Raw genomic sequence first — 16,962 nt, 5'->3', positions numbered from 1 at the left:
CAGACCAAGGAGGGAACCCTTTGCCCCTAGCTTCTGCTGTCCACAGTTACCTAAAGACTAAGTTTTGTGGGTCAAGGGAGTCTATGACAGAATGCGACACCAAAGCGTGGAATGGAGTTGAGGTGCGATGCGGCGGCGCCTTCCGCTGGAAGCACGGCCACTCACCTATCAGCACCTCCCACTTTCCGTTGGCCTGGGTCACCTCGTAGGCGCAGCGCATCTCATTCAGGCTCACACCCCCAAGGATGAAAATGATGAGGCGGGGGCCACTGCGGTACTCGCCTGGGGCCTTGTTCTTATGCCAGTGCCCATAGCGGGCGCTGAGAAAGAGAGAGAGAGAAAGAGAGTGTCAGTCAGTTTATCTGCAGTCACGGCATCTAGTGCTTCATACCCCAGTGGTTTGTTTACTTATTAGGTCTGTACACTTGTGCCCCAAACAGTGTAGATGCTTAGTGAGTGCTGGCTGAAATTTCACTGCAATGCAATTTTCAAGTGGATTGGTTCCCAGGAGAAGAGTCACTATGAATGCCTGTGCTGCTGTGACCTTGTCACTCTTAGAAACATGCAGGCAACAGACAGGATCAGTTCAGCTCTGACGTTTGCTGGGTCAAGTTCTGTAGCATCCCCCTGCTAGAGGCTCATGCAGACGTCTACCCCAAGTCACACATGCCTCTGAGCTTGCCTGGGACGCTCTGCTGTCAGTGCACAGTGATGACAGTCTAAGATCTGCCTTCAGGCTGGCACATAGATCCCCTGAAAACATGTACTGAGTGAGTGCCTCTTGGAGGCCAGGGCCTCCCCAGTACCACATCCTAAGGAGACACGGGCCTTGACCAAGAGGTCATCATTGAATGGGGCAGGTGGGGAGAAGGAAGTGAGCCCAAATCCTGGTCTGATGAAGAGCTCTGTGCTATAGGGCCAAGCACAGGGAAGCCCTGGAACCCTGTCCAGGCACCACTGGGGAGGCTTCTCCATCCCTGAGCTGCCTCCTGGAAATTGCGGCGAAGCCAGGGAGGAAGAGTACTTCAGTGGCAGGGCTGCTCCCAGAGGGGCCTCCCTCTGAACCTGGGCTTCCTTCAACAGCTCTTTACCTTTGACTGAGAAACAGGAACAAATGGGTTATTCCCAGGTTAAGAAAATGAGAAAAATGAGACGAAAGGAGCAAGTCCTTTCTGGCCACTGCAATGCGTCGCCTTCCTTCCTGACTCATGACAGCCTTACAGTCACTTTCCAAACCAGGAAGACGCCGTTTGGGGCACCGTTTGGGCCAACAGAGAATCTCACAGTTGCTTTCTTTCCTTGTGCAATCATTTGATATCCCATTCTCATCACCCAGCCTGACTGTGGCGCTACTTGGGATTTTGTATTTTATGCCATATTTGGCAAAAAACGTTTTACCTCTGCTGCCATGAGAAGGGCTGCACAATGACACAGAGGCCACCACAGGCCTCTGGCCCAGCTGAAGCCAAAAGTGAACACAGAGAGAGGAGACGCAAAAGAGAAGACAGGTGGGGAAAGCAGGAGAGGAGGGACAGAGATGTGCACATCCTGGGGTGCCAGGTGTGGCACAGCTGCAGTGCCAGGGTCGCCCTCTCGAGCTGCTAACTCTACCATCCCGAGTGCGTGCTCAGCCTTGACTGTTCTCAGGAGCCACTGTGTGGAGAGACCACGTGTGTTACCCACTCGTCAGCTGGGGGACATGTGGGCTGCTCCACACTTGGACTGCATGAGTAAAGCTATGAACGCTGATGCACTGCCATTTTAAACAGGGTGGTGAGGGAAGATTGGAGAAGGTAACACTTGATTAAAGACCAAAGGAGATAAGAGGCAAGCCATGCAGACATATTTTTTCTTTGTTTGACATGGAGTCTCGCTCTGTCACCCAGACTGGAGTGCAGTGATGCGATCTTGGCTCACCACAACCTCTGCCTCCTGGGTTCAAGCAATTCTCCTGCCTCAGCCTCCTGAGTAGCTGGGACTACAGGCGTCCGCCACCATGCCCAGCTAATTTTTTGTATTTTTAGTAGAGACGGGGTTTCACCATGTTCGCCAGGCTGGTCTCAAATGCCTGACCTCAAGTGATTCACCTGCCTTGGCCTCCCAAAGTTCTGGGATTACAGGTGTGAGCTACTGTGCCCAGCCCATGCAGACATATCTGGGGACAGATAATTTCAGGCAGAGGGAAAAGCAAGTGCAGTGGTCCTGAGGCAGACGTAAGCCTGACTGTTTGAGAAGTGCAAGGAAGCTGGCATGGCTGATGCGGAGTGAGCGAGGGAGGAGGTGTGAGGGATGAATCAGAGAGGAACGGGATGCTGGAGGGGGAAGGGCCGTGGGACCACTGTGCAGACCTGGCCCACGCTGCAGCTGTGGGGAGCAGCAGCGAGAGGGCTCTGGTAGATCACACAGCCGTACAGTGGGTCTGCCGCAGAGCTGACATCCAACCAGAGCTGGCTCCCCTCTGTCCTTGCTAAGGGGTTTTCACCTACCTGACGGCGGTGGTACTGAAGGAGGCAGAGGAACGGGTAGAGATATAAGGGTAGTGTTTGGTGTCAAGTTTGTCCTCAATAGTGTCCTAGAAGGAAAAGAGACAGATATTAGCTTGCCATCTGTCTGAAAAGTGCTGATAGGAACCAAGGCCAGATGATCTGTAGAACATGTCACTTGGCAAAGCCATGGCCAGGTTTGCAACAACCAGAGCTCCCTTCCCTGCGGCCAGAGGTGCCTAGCACAGGGCTCAGTTATAGCAGATGCTTTGTAACTGGCTGCTACACTGAGATAGCCTGCTTTTTAAGAGAAGTTTTTTCTTGCTTCTCTTCCAGTTTATTCACTTTCATAATCTATGTGAGGTTTTATAAATGATGCACTCTGTCCAATAAATTCCTGATACTTGCCATCAGCCTTGTAGAAACCAGGCACAAGCAGTGTCTCTCCTGCACGAAGAAGCCTTACCCCCTCCGTTTTTCAAGTGTCTAATTATCTGGTGGGTGGACTCTCACCATCTACCTCCTGCTGCCTAGAAATCCACACTCTTCTTTACAGCTCCCACATGAAGCCTACACATGTCTCTTTAGGGGATCGGAGAGGAGGGGGAGCAAAAGGGAGCAGAGAACAAAGGAGGGAATGAGACAGAGGGGTTGGCTATCCCAACAAGCAAAGAGATATAATTGGTTTCTAGATGTTTCATGTTCACCCATCCTTTTAGTTTGTGGATTTTAAAAATGGGAGCTGACTCACTCTATATATTTAAAATACATTTATATTAATGTACAATTCAATAGGAACACCTGGGCTGCCAGGAATTAACTAAGGGATCCCGAGAAAAACCCCTTCATTCTCTAGACCCCAGTTTTGTTCACTAATCAAGTTGGAAAGATCTAGTGGTGCAGGATTCTATGCAGGGTCTCTTCCCGCTACAAGGAGAGAAGGGAGTGACCCCACAGGGCTACTGTGGTGGCCACCACCTTATACACCTTCCAGCCAACAACTGCAAAAACACCTGCTGCACTAGAGGCTCTGTGCAGATGACACAGCAACTGAGGGGACAGGACCAACAAACGAAAAGGCGACCTGAGGCACCAAGAGGCACATGTGCACTAAGGAGTCCAGGGGAGGCCTCTGTGTGCTGAGTGGTCAGACAGGTGGGGCGGCGGATGGAAATGGTGAGATTCAAGAGGGGCTTTGATGGAAAGCAGGATCTGGGAAGGGGAGTGGAGGGGTGAGAATATGCCAGGCAAGGGGCTGCTTTGGCCAGAGGAGCAGAATCCGATTTGCTGGTGTGTGGAGGCTCAGGTAGGGAACAGCAGGAGGAGGGCAGGGAGGGGCAGGCAGGGCTGTGCTGGGGAGGTGTGCTGAGCCACTGCACCTGTGTGGAGATGTGATGTCAGTCATCTGGCCTTTGAGATACACTTGGACCCCTCTGGACGCGGCACCCTAGAGGGGTCTCTATTATGAAGCTGAGTCCCCCAAGACATAACAACAAATAGATCTGGGGCTGTGCTTCACAGTCTCTCAGCTCTTCATAAACCCCCAGGGCAAGGGGCACCATGAGGGCCGAAGGAGGCCTGGATGCGAATCCTCAAGTGGAGGCAGTACCCGTGAAGTCAGCAGCACCTCGCAGCAAGTGAAGCTGGAAGCATCCAGGCTGACAAGCCAAGGGCCCTGGGCCTGGTTCTTCCTCCCTGTGCCCCAGCACTAACCTCCATGATGTCCTTGATAATCGGAGTCCACCGTGAGAGCTGGTAGGTCTGCTCGCTGATGCGTTCCTTCCGCTCCGGCTTGCTCCGGCGACGCAGCGTGGACTGCATGCACACACACACCAGGTTAGACCCTGAGTCAGGGCCACTGGGGCCCTAGGTGACCTCTGCTACTCTCTGGAAATTCCCTGAAGGACCCCAGAGGCAGCACTGGCAAAGAGTAATGATGGGGGGGATGGTTTTCCATGGAATAGCCCTAAATGTGCCCTTTTGGGAACCTGGAGCAAACTTGTTCTTTAGTCATAAAAAGGCCGGGCTTGGTGGCTCACACCTGTAATCCCAGCACTTTGGGAGGCTGAGGTGAGCAGATCACCTGAGGTCAGGAGTTCATGACCAGTCTGGCCAACATGGCGAAACCCCGTCTCTACTAAAAATACAAAAATTAGCCGGGCGTGGTGGTGTGCACCTGTAATCCCAGCTACTCAGGAGGCTGAGGCAGGAGAATTGCTTGAATGTGGGAGGTGGAGGTTGCAGCAAGCCAAAATCTCACCACTGCACTCCATCCTGGGCTACAGAGTGAGACTCTATCTCAAAAAAAAAAAAAAAAAAAAGTCATAAAAAAGGGCAAACATAGGTTAAGTATGTAAGTGCCGTTAAAAAGAAAAAACTCCAGGCAGTTGAAACAGTAGTTTGCTGCCTATTACAGGAGGGCATACTGCTTGGAGCATGCCGTATTGGATGTCAGCAGCACGGCTGCACTGAATGAATGCACATCTCCATTCTCATTTTGATCCCTCTTGTGAACAAGGGTTTAAAAATGCCAAACTCCTGCTAGTTACAGGGCTATGGTCTGGTGGCACTGGGACAGTTTTGTCTATAAGATTCCAGAGGGAGAATATTTGCAACCCTAGCTTTGTTAGTGCTGTGCCTATAGAAGACAAGCACACAGTGGGGCTGTGACATGCAAGGCTCATGGCAGAGTCCTCTGCAAGGGTCCTGGAGGCTTCACCCCACCTCTTCTAGAGCACATCACGTGGTCCAGGCCTCCCAGACAACCTGCCCTGACTTGGCTCTGAACCAACCCAGTGAAGACTCAAAGGTGGCCAAACTGCTAGCTCTAAGTGTCATATTCTCATCTTCACAGGGGACGCTGAGGCTAAGCTGTCCAAAGGTGAGGCCAGACAGACCCTGAGACAAGACAGATAAAATGGCGGGGACCCCTGTTATGGTTTGGTTCCAAGACATCTCAGCTTTCACAACTGTGAATGACTCACTGCTGTTGAGGTCTAGGTTCTTGGCTTTGTGTCTCTGATTTATATATAGCTTTACACCTTTATCCCTCTGATTCCGTGTCTCTCTCTCTTGACGTACGAGTGTGTATCAGAGATGCTGTATGTCAGTCAGAGCAGAAGCAGACAGATCTGCCAGCTCCCTTCCCGCCTCCCCCGGAAGCTGAGCTGGCCTCTTACATCGGTGACGATGGGCACGCCGAGGTGAGCCATGTTGGTGATGATCTCACTATCCTCCGGGGGTATCTGGGCGTGCTGGATCAGTTTGTTCAGGTTTTCCTCCGTGATGCCTGAGGGCACAAGACACCCGATCACCACACACAGCCCCCATGCACCCAATGGGACAGGCCAGATGGTGGCCCTTCTCCCCTCAGGGTTAGTGGACATTGCTCCCCGACCTCATCAGATTCACTATAGGTGAGGACAACACGAGGATCCCGATTCCCCTCCAGCCACTCTGCCTGAGTGAGGACCATCAGCAGCTGCCCCTATAGTCTGTGTTTCCATCTGCCCCCTGGCTTCTCAGCAACCCCTGCCCACCCCCACCCTGAATCAAAGTCAAATTGGACAAGAGTCTTATTATCTATCTTTTGTACAATGGACATTCCTGGGAAACTGTGATTGAACTGGGTAAAAGTCAGTTCTTTAAAGGCAGAGATTACCAATGTGATGCAAGTTAAAAATACGTGATGGGCATAGCTCTGGTAAACTGGCCACAAGGCCAAGCAGCTTTCCCTCTCTCCCCAGCCCTGTCCTCTTCCATCTACTCCATACCATTTATTAACTCTACAATGACTGGGGGACATTCAGCCTCTAGCTGCAACGATCTGACTACACTGCATTTCCCCAAACAAAAAGGGCCCCTAGGATCTTCTTTTCCTTCCCCAGTCCGTGTCTTTAAAATGACTTCTCTGCTTTGTTTCCTCTTTCTCAGTTGTCTCAGTTTCCCCAAGACAGGGTCTGTGCCTTCCTCTAGGTCCCACAGCCCTACCATTCTTCAAAAAGATGTAGAGAAGGATGATGCGGATTTTGTCGTAAGTGCTGACATTGGCGTCCAGCAGAATGGGGACGATGGCTCGCATAGGGTCCTTGATCTTCTCTCCCTCAGCATCTGTGCCCATGGCCAGGTCCTAAGGAAAACATACCTCATTGGCTCCATCTCTCTGGTGACAGTGTGGAGGAACGGTAGTTCTTAGGAAATTCAGGATCCACAAATGTCTAGAACTGCCACCTTGGTTGGGGAAGGTCTTAAACAGGTGCTTCTGTTCTTATAATGCACTGTAGTTAGCAGGAGTGTGATCAGCACTGTCTCCCACAGCATCAGTGAGGGTGGATAAAAGCCCTGAGTGCCACTTGCCCAACAGAAACCACAATGATTTACCATCTTGTTTTAAAGTAGGCTGTTCACTGTAGGTGAGTGCCAGTGTACTTGTGCCAGCTTCTCAGATAAAGACTCAATCCTGGCTGGGGGCGGTGGCTCATGCCTGTAATCTCAGCACTTTGGAAGGCTGAGGTGGGAGGATCTTTTGAGCCTAGGAGTTTTGAGACCAGCCTGGGCAACACAGCGGAGACCTCATCTTTACCAAGGCATGGTGGCACATGCCTGTAGTCCCAGCTACTCAGGAGGCTGAGGCAGGAGGATTGCTTGAGCCCAGGAGTTCAAGGCTGCAGTGAGCTATGATTGCGCCACCGCACTCTAGCTTGGGTGACAGAGCAAGACCCTGGCTCATAACAAAAAAAAAAGACTAAATCTTGGTAGGCCCTCTAGAGGTACAAGGCCCTGTGAGGGAGCGGGACTTAAAGGGATGTGCTTCCCTCCCATGAAAAGTGCTGGGATTTTAGGATGCCTCCGCGTGGGTAGATTCTTTCCATTCTGCTTCCCCTCACATTGAAGCACGTGCTTTTTGAGTTTGAACTGCTCCAGGCTTTTAATGTGTTTTTAATCTTTCTACCATGTTTCATGAGTGAGGAAGGGAAAAAAAGAGCCCCCAAACCAGCAAATCCAAACCCCAGGAGATGAAGGGGAAGATATGGGCTGAAAAAGAACTAGACATGAAAAAGAGTGAAGTGAACACAAGTTCCTGGCCCCGCTTCATGATGCAGGCAAGACTCAGATCCAGAGAAGGCAGCACGCTGGTCTCAGCCAACCAGGACTCACAGCTGCAGCTTCCTTTGTGGCTCTTAGGAGGTTGCCTGAAGGCTCTCTTTTTTTCTCTCAAGATCCCAAGAGTCCATACAAATTCTGATCTCGAGTTCATAGTCTCTCTTTTTTTCTCTCAAGATCCCAAGAGTCCATACAAATTCTGATCTCGAGTTCATAGTCTCTCTCCAGTCTGTGTCCCAGGAAGGCAGGACACCTCTCACAGGCCGTTCACCTTTCAGTCCTACCACCAGCCTCAACAGACATTTGACTAGCAGGACATGATTTTAATAATGCAACTAGTTCAACAATACTTTTGATCACTTCTGAAAATTTGTAAACTTCCAAAATTAATCCCAAACTGCATTTTTACTGATTTAGGTATGACCTGTTTTCTAGATGGTCAGGTTCTTTTCAAGAGGACACCTTGTGTTTGCTATAATCCCCTGTAAAATTGATGGATTTTAGCAGGGCTGCTTCCCCTTATAAAATATCCAAAGATACAGGACAGGGCTTACAATCCTAAGCTGAGCCTGTCACACCAAACCAGAGGATTGAAATCTTAGCTTCACACTGAGATCCTGAATTGTTTTTTTCTATGAAAAGAGGCCAAGCTGAGGCTTCGGAATCTTATTATTATTATTTTTGCGACGGAGTCTCGTTCTGTTGCCCAGGCTGGAGTGCAGTGGAGCAATCTCTGCTCACTGCAACCTCCGCCTCCCGAGTTCGAGCGATTCTCCTGCCTCAGCCCCCCGAGTCGCTGGGATTACAGGCGCCAGCTACCACGCCCAACTAATTTTTGTATTTTTAGTAGAGATGGGGTTTCACTGTGTTGCCCAAGCTGGTCTTGAACTCCTGACTTAGTGATCCGCCCGTCTCGGCCTCCCAAAGTGCTGGAATTACAGGCGTGAGCCACCACGCCCAGCCGGCTTCAGAATCTTTTAACATCCTCTCCTCGCTTAGAAGTTGAACCATGGTTTTATAATGTTGAAACACTTGAAGAATTAGGATGAATCTAAGCCAGGATTAGTGACTCCACAAGACAACCTTGAAAAATGTCAGCAATGATTTCCCTTTTGCAGATGAAAAAAATGAAACACAAAGAAACAGGCACATCAAATAATCAGTGACAGACACAGAACTCAAACCCCAAATTCTCAATTTACAATCCTAATTGTGATCAGGGATGCTTTGGGCAAATTTCTGATTGCTACTGCTCTACCCTCTGTCAGCCTCGAGGTCTCCAAAGCTGGTCTGGCCATGGCAAGAGTAGAACACATTCAGAATATAAAATTCTGCCAGTCCTGTCAATGTAGGGCTCAGAACCCCACACATCTTTCTTCACTCATTCCAGGGAAAACAGAGCCTTTCAAAATAGGCATGCAAAATCCAAACGGCACAGCATTCCAGACCAATCTAGTCCCTACCATGGACAGTGGAACCGCACTGGCTCCAGAGTTGAGACAGCATGATCTAGCAGGCCTTCCCGTCTCTATTTCCTATGATTCTGCAGGATGTTCAAGGGCAGATGTTAAAATTCTGCTGGGTAGATAGGCCTGGCAAAAACTTGCCGTGGCAGAAGGAGAGTCCTACCTGCTCCACTCGGCAGAGTTTGTCTACGGTGCCTTGGTAATGCTTCATACAGTCCTCAGCAAGATGCAGGTGGGTGGAGTACTAGGAAAAAGCACAACAGTTTGTGACCAAGGGACTAATCATGGATGCATGCAACATCTACTGAGCACCTACTACGTATAAAACACCACTGGGCACCAAGGAGTCGCTAGCCTCAGAAAGGAGGTAAAAAGTGTGTACAAGCGGGTACACAAACATCACAAAGTAGAAAGTGTTACATGTCAAAAGAGAGGGACAAACCACATTCTAAAAGAGTTAAGACGAAGGAGAAATCCTTTATGAGGGTAGGTGGCACCATGGTTTTTATTTGAGACAGAGTCTTGCTCTGTTGCGCAGGCTGGAGTGCAGTGGTGCAACCTCGGCTCACTGCAACCTTTGCCTCCTGGGTTCAAGTGATTCTCCTGCCTCAGCCTCCTGAGTAGTTAGGATTACAGGCACGTGCCACCACGCCCGGCTAATTTTTGTACTTATAGTAGAGATGGGGTTTCACCATGTTGGCCAGGTTGGTCTCGAACTCCTGATCTCAGGTGATCTGCCCACCTCGGTCTCCCAAAGTGCTGGGATTACAGGCATGAGCCACCACACCCAGCCAATGATGGTTTTATTACTACAATGTGTCCACAGATTCTTTGATACTCCTCCTTTTAGGAGGCAGAGCTTCATTCCCTCCTTAACTGTAGGCTGGAATTAGTAGCTTGCTTCTAACAAACAATGTGGAGGAACTGATAATGCATGGCATCCAGGATCAGGACATAAAAGGTATTGTGACTTCCTCCTAGCACTCTCCCTCTCAGATGGCTCACTCTGGGGAAAGCCAATGGCCCTGTTGGGAGGATGCTCAAGGAGCCCTGTGGAGAGGCCCATGTGGTGAGGAACTGAGGCCTCCTGCCAACAGCAAGGGACTAGGAAGGAAAAGATAAAGAGGAGAAAAGAAAGTGACAGGAAATAAGGTGCCTATCCCAGCCTTTCATTTCTTTTCTAATAAAAATTGAAGATAACTAAATCTGTGAATTTCCATGAATCAATTAGAGTAGTAGGGCTTTGAGAAGTCTTTTTGCAGCTGTTTCTACTCAATGATTCAAACAGATGATTTGGGGCTGCCATACCTTGCTGAGCTCTTTCTGGTACTGAGGCATCTTCTTCAGCATCTGGGACAGGTCCCGCATGGTGGTCTGTAAGGGAAAGGAAAGCACATGGTGTCACTCTAATGGCCCTGATGTTAGGAGGCTTTGCAAGGCTGGTGGGCACAGGACAGGACAGCTGCCCACACTAGGGTTCCCAAGCGCACACTCTGTAACACTCAAAATGAATCTGTGAAACACAAAATCATGTGTGTTTAGATTTCCAGGCCTCTGGCTCAAAATTTTTTTTGATCCAAATATGATTGTCTTATAGGTTGGGAACTGAACTCTGAAGTCTAGCAGTTATATTTTATTCTATGCTTATTGGACTAGAAAGCTGTTGAGAGCTAATTCTTGCTGAGGAAAAAAAATCCTTCTATTCACTGCTTTTCTTCATCCTCAGCTCAAGCAGCCTTAGCATCAAGTTTGCACTTCCTCCTGGCAGAAAGACTGTGGCTACGTGGACGGGAGGAGCACAGGGAGGTCACAGAGGGTGGGAATCTGCACCCGATGGGCAAGACAGGTCTGTGTGCTTTCTAACTGTGTGGGCCATCTAATCCCATCCATTTACCAAACAAAAATTTACTGAATTACTACTATATACCAGGAACTATTAGGTGCTGGAGATACAAGGACAAAAGAAAAAAAAAGAATCTCTAATTCACAGAGAATCAGAGCATCCAGGAGAGGAGCCAAAGCACTGCAGAGATCAGGGCCCTTCGAGGGGACTCACCAGGTAGTGTGGGTGCACGTGGCACAGGCATCTGCCTAGTCTGGGTAGGGACCCGGGGAGGGTTTCCCTGAGGAAATGATGCCTGAGCCAAAGAACCTGGCCAGGTCTGAGGCAAGAGGACACTGGTGTGGCTGGAGCAAGGAGGCAGGGCAAGAAGGATAGGGGCAGAGATGAGACCAGAGAGAGGCCTGTGGGGCTGATGATCTGGGCTTTGGAAGGGGTGTGTGTGTGTGTGTGTGTGTGCATGTGTGTATGTTGCAGATGGGAGTTATTCTAAGGGGAACAAGAAGTCCCTAAATGGTTTTAAGCAAGTGAGTAACACAACCAGAGTTGTATTTTGGTAATTCCACTTCCCTTGATGAAGACAGGTGTGCCACCTCTGATAAACAGGCAGGATATGGAGAGGCCCAGGTAAGGTAGGTTATAAATTCTATAAGGTAGGTTATAATTGTATATATATAATTTTATATATATAAATAAGGTAGGTTATAATTTTACCACAAGTTAAAAAAAGGTCTCACAGTTCATTCTTCTGGCTTAAAATGAATCATGATCCAAAACAGTAAATATTAACCATCAGAGTAACAAAAAGCAGTTCTCTGTAAATATCAAAATGTAGGGGCTCTGGATCTGTATCTTTTTTTTTTTTTAGACAGAGCCTGACTCTGTCACCCAGGCTGGAGTGCAATGGCATGGTCTTGGCTCACTGCAATCTCCACCTCCCGGGTTCAAGCAATTCTCCTGCCTCAGCCTCCCAAGTAGCTGGGATTACAGGTGCCCACTACCATACCAAGATAATTTTCTGTATTTTTAGTAGAGACAGGGTTTCACCATGTTGACAAGGCTGATCTCGAACTCCTGACCTTGTGATCCACTTGCCTCGGCCTCCCAAAGTGCTGGGATTACAGGTGTGAGCCACCATGCCCGGCCTGGATCTGTATCTTAAATGTAAAAATGGCCGGGCACGGTGGCTCACGCCTGTAATCCTAGCACTTTGGGAGGCCGAGGTGGGTGGATAGCTGGAGGTCAGGAGTACAAAACCAGCCTGGCCAAGATGGTGAAACCCCGTCTCTACTAAAAATACAAAAAAATTAGCCAGGGGTGGTGGCGCGCGCCTCTAATCCCAGCTACTCAGGAGGCCGAGGCAGGAGAATCGCTTGAACCCAAAATGCGGAGGTTGCAGTAAGCCAAGATCCTGTCACTGCACCTCAGCCTGGGAAACAGAGCGAGACTCTGTCAAAATAATAATAATAATAATAATAATAATAATAATAATAAAAGCAAAATAAAAATAAGGCAAAATGATATAAACTAAGAGAGGGATATGGCCTTGCTAACCCACTAGTCCTGTTTGGGGGAGGCAGCTTCCCTGCTCTTAGAGAGAAAGCAGGGACTAATTTACTGGGCATTTGAGCACTGGCATGGGTTTACCTTCTCTCCAGTATTCATTCTCTTGCTAGAAGAAAAATCTTTCAGAGACCGGGTGACTTCCCTGGAAGATAAAAGGAGGCAGCTAAGTTTCACAGCAACACCATGGACCTTGCTATGGATGCTATAGGAGTCATGCAATTTTTCCTTTAGGAGTATGTGGTGAGTTTTCCTGCCAGTAAGGTATGCATTTAAAGTTATTTTTGGCCGGGTGTGGTGGCTCACGCCTGTAATCCCAGCACTTTGGGAGGCCAAGGTGGGCAGATCACCTGAGGTTGGGAGTTCGAGACCAGCCTGGTCTATATGGTGAAACCCCATCTCTACTAAAAATACAAAAATTAGCTGGGCATGGTGGCACACTTCTGTAATCCCAGCTACTTGGGAGGCTGAGGCATGAGAATTGCTTGAACCTGGGAGGCAGAGGTGGCAGTGAGCCAAGATTGTGCCACTGCACTCCAGCCTGGGTGACAGAGCAAGGCACAGTCTCAAAAAGAAAAAGAAAAAGAAGTTATTTTCTAAGAGAGAAGAGAGACACATAGCTTTTCTAATTAATATTTGAAACCAGTGGTCTCCAGAGTGGGGTGTACCAGATTATTCAAGGAGAAAAGAGAAGAAAATATTAGAATATCTACTTATGTTTATTTTACCTCATTCTTTTCAAATTTATATTGGAATATAAATAGTGAAACATAATTCATGTTTGAAAAATATACAAACATATATTTATGCTGTAAATACACACATTAGTACAATAAAGCATATTTTAAATTCATAAATACATTTAATTTACTGAAATATGGGTTAATATCTTTTTTATTTTTTGAGATGGAGTTTTACTCTGTCGTCCAGGCTGGAGTGCAATGGCGAAATCTTGGCTCACTGCAACCTCCAACTCCCGGGTTCAAGTGATTGTCCTGCCTCAGCCACCCGAGTAGCTGGGACTATAGGCGCACACCACCACGCTCAGCTAATTTTTGTATTTGTAGTAGAGACGGGGTTTTACCATGTTGGCCAGGCTGGTCTCGAATTCCTGACCTCAGGTGATCCACCTGCCTCGGCCTCCCAAAGTGCTGGGATTACAGGTGTGAGCCACCACACCTGGCCACAGGTTAGTATCTTTTTAAGTTGAGTGATCAAAAAAGTTTAGAGACCTCTTCTCTAAACAACAGAACTATCCAAGGCTGTATTATTTTCTCACTCTTCCTTGGGAATTTCCCGAATATATCACCAACTCACTGTAGCAGAATGTGTCTTTCTGAAAAAGCAGAATCATTATCTACAGCTTAAAGGTCTTACAACAATGTTTAAATATTAGAAACATTCTGAAACATTTTCAGAGCTGGATACAGTTTAGTAGGGAGACATCAGCTATTGCTCAGGAACTGTAGGTAAAACAGGGAAGGCTGTATACCAGCTATAAAAAAGAAAGTCCAATTGTATACTGTGGTGTTTGGGTCTTTCAATAGAATGAACTAGCTTTAAATTTTTAATGTTTGTAATGCATTTTTCTGAGAGAGCTACATATGTTTTCCAAGAATCCTAAAAGCAGCCCTAATACAGAATTGATTTTCTAACTTCATGAAGTCGGAGTAGCTCAAGCTCAGAGAACAGAAGGGATTTATCATTACGGGTTAGCATGTTGGTGACTCTGCCAAGAAAACGAATTCACACAGTGATGAGCCCCCGCGAGGTGCCCAGAGTGAACGCATCATCAGTAGCAGCTGGGGAGAGGCGCCTCGCTGGAGAAGGGGGCAGGGGGCTCTTACTGGGACACCTCTGCGATGTGCTTGTGGCGCAGTGCTATCCACAGGTCGTCGTCCTCGTCCAGGAGCACCTCCTTCACCCGTGCCTCCCCGATGCCGCTGGTCTCATACCTAGAATGGAGACGGGACTCAGGTGGAGTGCACTGTCTCCACAACATTCATCGAACCCTCTTCAGCTTACAGCAGCAGCAGCTCACCACCCTCAGCTGCCAGATGTTCACAAGTGCCGTCACAACATTGGACCTGTCAGCCAGGCCTGCTGTGGCAGCACTGACCCGGGCTGCAATTCCTTGGGTAGGAGAGATTCAAAGCTCTATTCAAAGTCAACCAACTTGAAATTCTGTCTTAAAATCTTCTGGGTCAGCTGATACAAGCTCCACCTGAGCTGTCTGGTCCAGGGCATGAAGTCAGGTCATACATGAGTTTAGTTATTTATAGGGGAAAGGCAAAGATCACATCTGTCCCTCTGGAAAGGCACTGGGATGTCATCCTCAATGTGTGGCGCCTAAATAGCTTCCAGCAGCTGCCTGCAATAGGCCCTCAGCACCAATCACATGGGAAATCGTGAACAGCTGGAGGAAGCACAAATTATAGCTACCAACAGGGAGAACCGAGATTCACTCATATTTTTAGAATCTTCATTTTGAAACCACTATCTTTATGATGGATGCTATTAAATGCCATGAGAACAATGTCTGTTCTTATACAGTCTGTTTCTTATACAGTCTTGTTCCATAAAAGGAAAAACTGGTTTTCAGAAACTAAATTTCTGATGATTGTTACCAAGAAAAATGTTTTTTACAAATGAAAACAGCTCCTCTGTGAGGAAAGTTCAGTATGAAACTTCTGTTGATATATTTCATCATCATCATATTTCAGGATCTATAAACAAGAAGTTTCAACTCTGCCTCCAGAGAGGCAGAACCAATAAAACAGAAAAAGAAAAAATTTCAACTCTGAATGAGATACACATATAAACACAAAAATCAACATATTAACATATCCAAGTAGGCTATGACCTGAGGTGCTGTGAGCTGGGAACCAAAGACCTAAAGTGCTTGTCCTCCCCAAAAAGAGGACAAGTCATGAGTTCCTGCCTAGAAATGCCACATGGATTTGGGGAACTCGCAGAAGAACTTACAGACTAATTTGCAAGGCTGTATCAATGAACCGTTTTTCCTAGGGTTAAAAACGCTCTTTTGCTGGGCGCTGTGGCTCACACCTATAATCTCAGCACTTTGGGAGGCTGAGGCGGGCGGATCATGAGGTCAGGAGTTCGAGACTAGGCTGGCCAACATGGTGAAACCCCGTCTCTACTAAAGATACAAAAAATTAGCCGGATGTGGTGGTGGGCACCTGTAATCCCAGCTACTCGGGAGGCTGAGGCAGGAGAATTGCTTGAACCCAGGAGGCGGAGGTTGCAGTGAGCTGAGATTGCGCCAATGCACTCCAGCCTGGGCGACAGGGCGAGACTTCGTCTTAAGAAAACAACAAACAAAAAAACTCTCTTTTTCTGCCAGGCATGGTAGCTCATGCCTGTAATCTCAGCACTTTGGGAGGCTGAGGCGGGCGGATCACAAGGTCAGGAGTTTGAGACCAGCCTGGCCAGCACAGTGAAATCCCATCTCTACTAAAACAATACAAAAAGTTAGCTGGGCATGGTGGCACATGCCTGTAACCCCAGCTACTTGGGAGGCTGAGGCAGGAGAATTGCTTCAACCCGGGAGGCAGAGGTTGCAGTGAGCTGAGATTGTGCCACTGCACTCCCGCTTGGGCGACAGAGTGAGACTCCATCTCAAAACAAACAAACAAAAAAAACCGTTCTTTTTCTAGACATATTTTTGGCTCATGTGCAGAGCCGTATACACTCTGGGGTCTGTAACACTATACTTACTTGTATACATCATTTTCGATAGGCAGCAGATCATAACTCATAGCCTGAAAAGTCAATTCATGGAGCACAGGGGAGCTGGGGTCAAAGCCTCGATCCAGGATCAGGAGCTGGGAGCGTGCCTTGTCTGGGCCCTGGGGGAAAACAGGGAGATGCTTCACAAGCCACCCAGCCAACTCCAGCTTCTCCACCTAGCGAACCCCTCTTGTAAAGGAGGGCAGCAGGAAGCAAACTCTGAGGTGCAAAGTTACTAATGCAGCACAGAAGTCTACTGCTAGACAAGATCACCAAAAATACCCTAAAAGACTCCAGTGTTTCTATTTCTTAGCAAGTGCACTTAGGGGCAGATATGAAATGCTAGGAGTCGAAGTGAGTTTCTGTAGGAAACTGCCCAAGTTCAACTACAAATGGGGCAACCACCCTCCAGTGTGCCTGGGACTAAGCGGGTTCCCAGGACCTGGGACTTTCAGTTTTAAAATCAAGGTGGTGAGGAAACAGCTCTGTATCTTGATTGTAAGATGGTTACATGAATCTATCCATGTGTAAAACTGCACAGGACTGTACACAGAGCATGTGTAAAAACCAGTGAATGCTGAGTGAGCTCTGAAGCGTGTGTCAGTGTTGATTTTCTGGTTTGCTATTATGCTTCTGGGGGTTTCCCAGGACTTGGGCCATTCAGAGCTGCAACCAGGAAAGCCCTGGCAAACAGAACAAGTTGGTCACCCTGGCCACGCTGAACACATGTAGATGGCCCTGCCCCAGGGGCTTCAGG

At 48.2% G+C, this 16,962-nt stretch overlaps 1 protein-coding gene across 3 annotated transcripts in view; it reads right to left on the bottom strand.

The window, feature by feature from the left end:
• The window catches only part of STXBP1 (syntaxin binding protein 1), a 112,766-nt gene that overhangs the window by 9,999 nt on the left and 85,805 nt on the right, over positions 1–16,962 (bottom strand). For all 3 annotated transcript variants that reach the window (XM_031014743.3, XM_031014741.3, XM_055351204.2), the window contains exons 9-18: positions 16,194–16,324; positions 14,303–14,410; positions 12,540–12,600; positions 10,361–10,426; positions 9,216–9,296; positions 6,474–6,612; positions 5,663–5,772; positions 4,197–4,298; positions 2,487–2,572; positions 166–320 (exon numbers count right to left, since the gene is read on the bottom strand). In XM_031014743.3, the coding sequence (XP_030870603.1) occupies positions 166–320; positions 2,487–2,572; positions 4,197–4,298; positions 5,663–5,772; positions 6,474–6,612; positions 9,216–9,296; positions 10,361–10,426; positions 12,540–12,600; positions 14,303–14,410; positions 16,194–16,324 (1,039 nt within the window). The remainder of the gene's footprint in view (positions 1–165; positions 321–2,486; positions 2,573–4,196; positions 4,299–5,662; positions 5,773–6,473; positions 6,613–9,215; positions 9,297–10,360; positions 10,427–12,539; positions 12,601–14,302; positions 14,411–16,193; positions 16,325–16,962) is intronic.

This window comes from Gorilla gorilla, chromosome 13 (genome assembly GCF_029281585.2).
Source record: "Gorilla gorilla gorilla isolate KB3781 chromosome 13, NHGRI_mGorGor1-v2.1_pri, whole genome shotgun sequence".
Taxonomy (NCBI): Eukaryota; Metazoa; Chordata; class Mammalia; order Primates; family Hominidae; genus Gorilla; species Gorilla gorilla.
The sequence above is the reverse complement of the archived record's forward strand: the minus strand, read 5'-3'. Positions and strand labels throughout refer to the sequence as shown.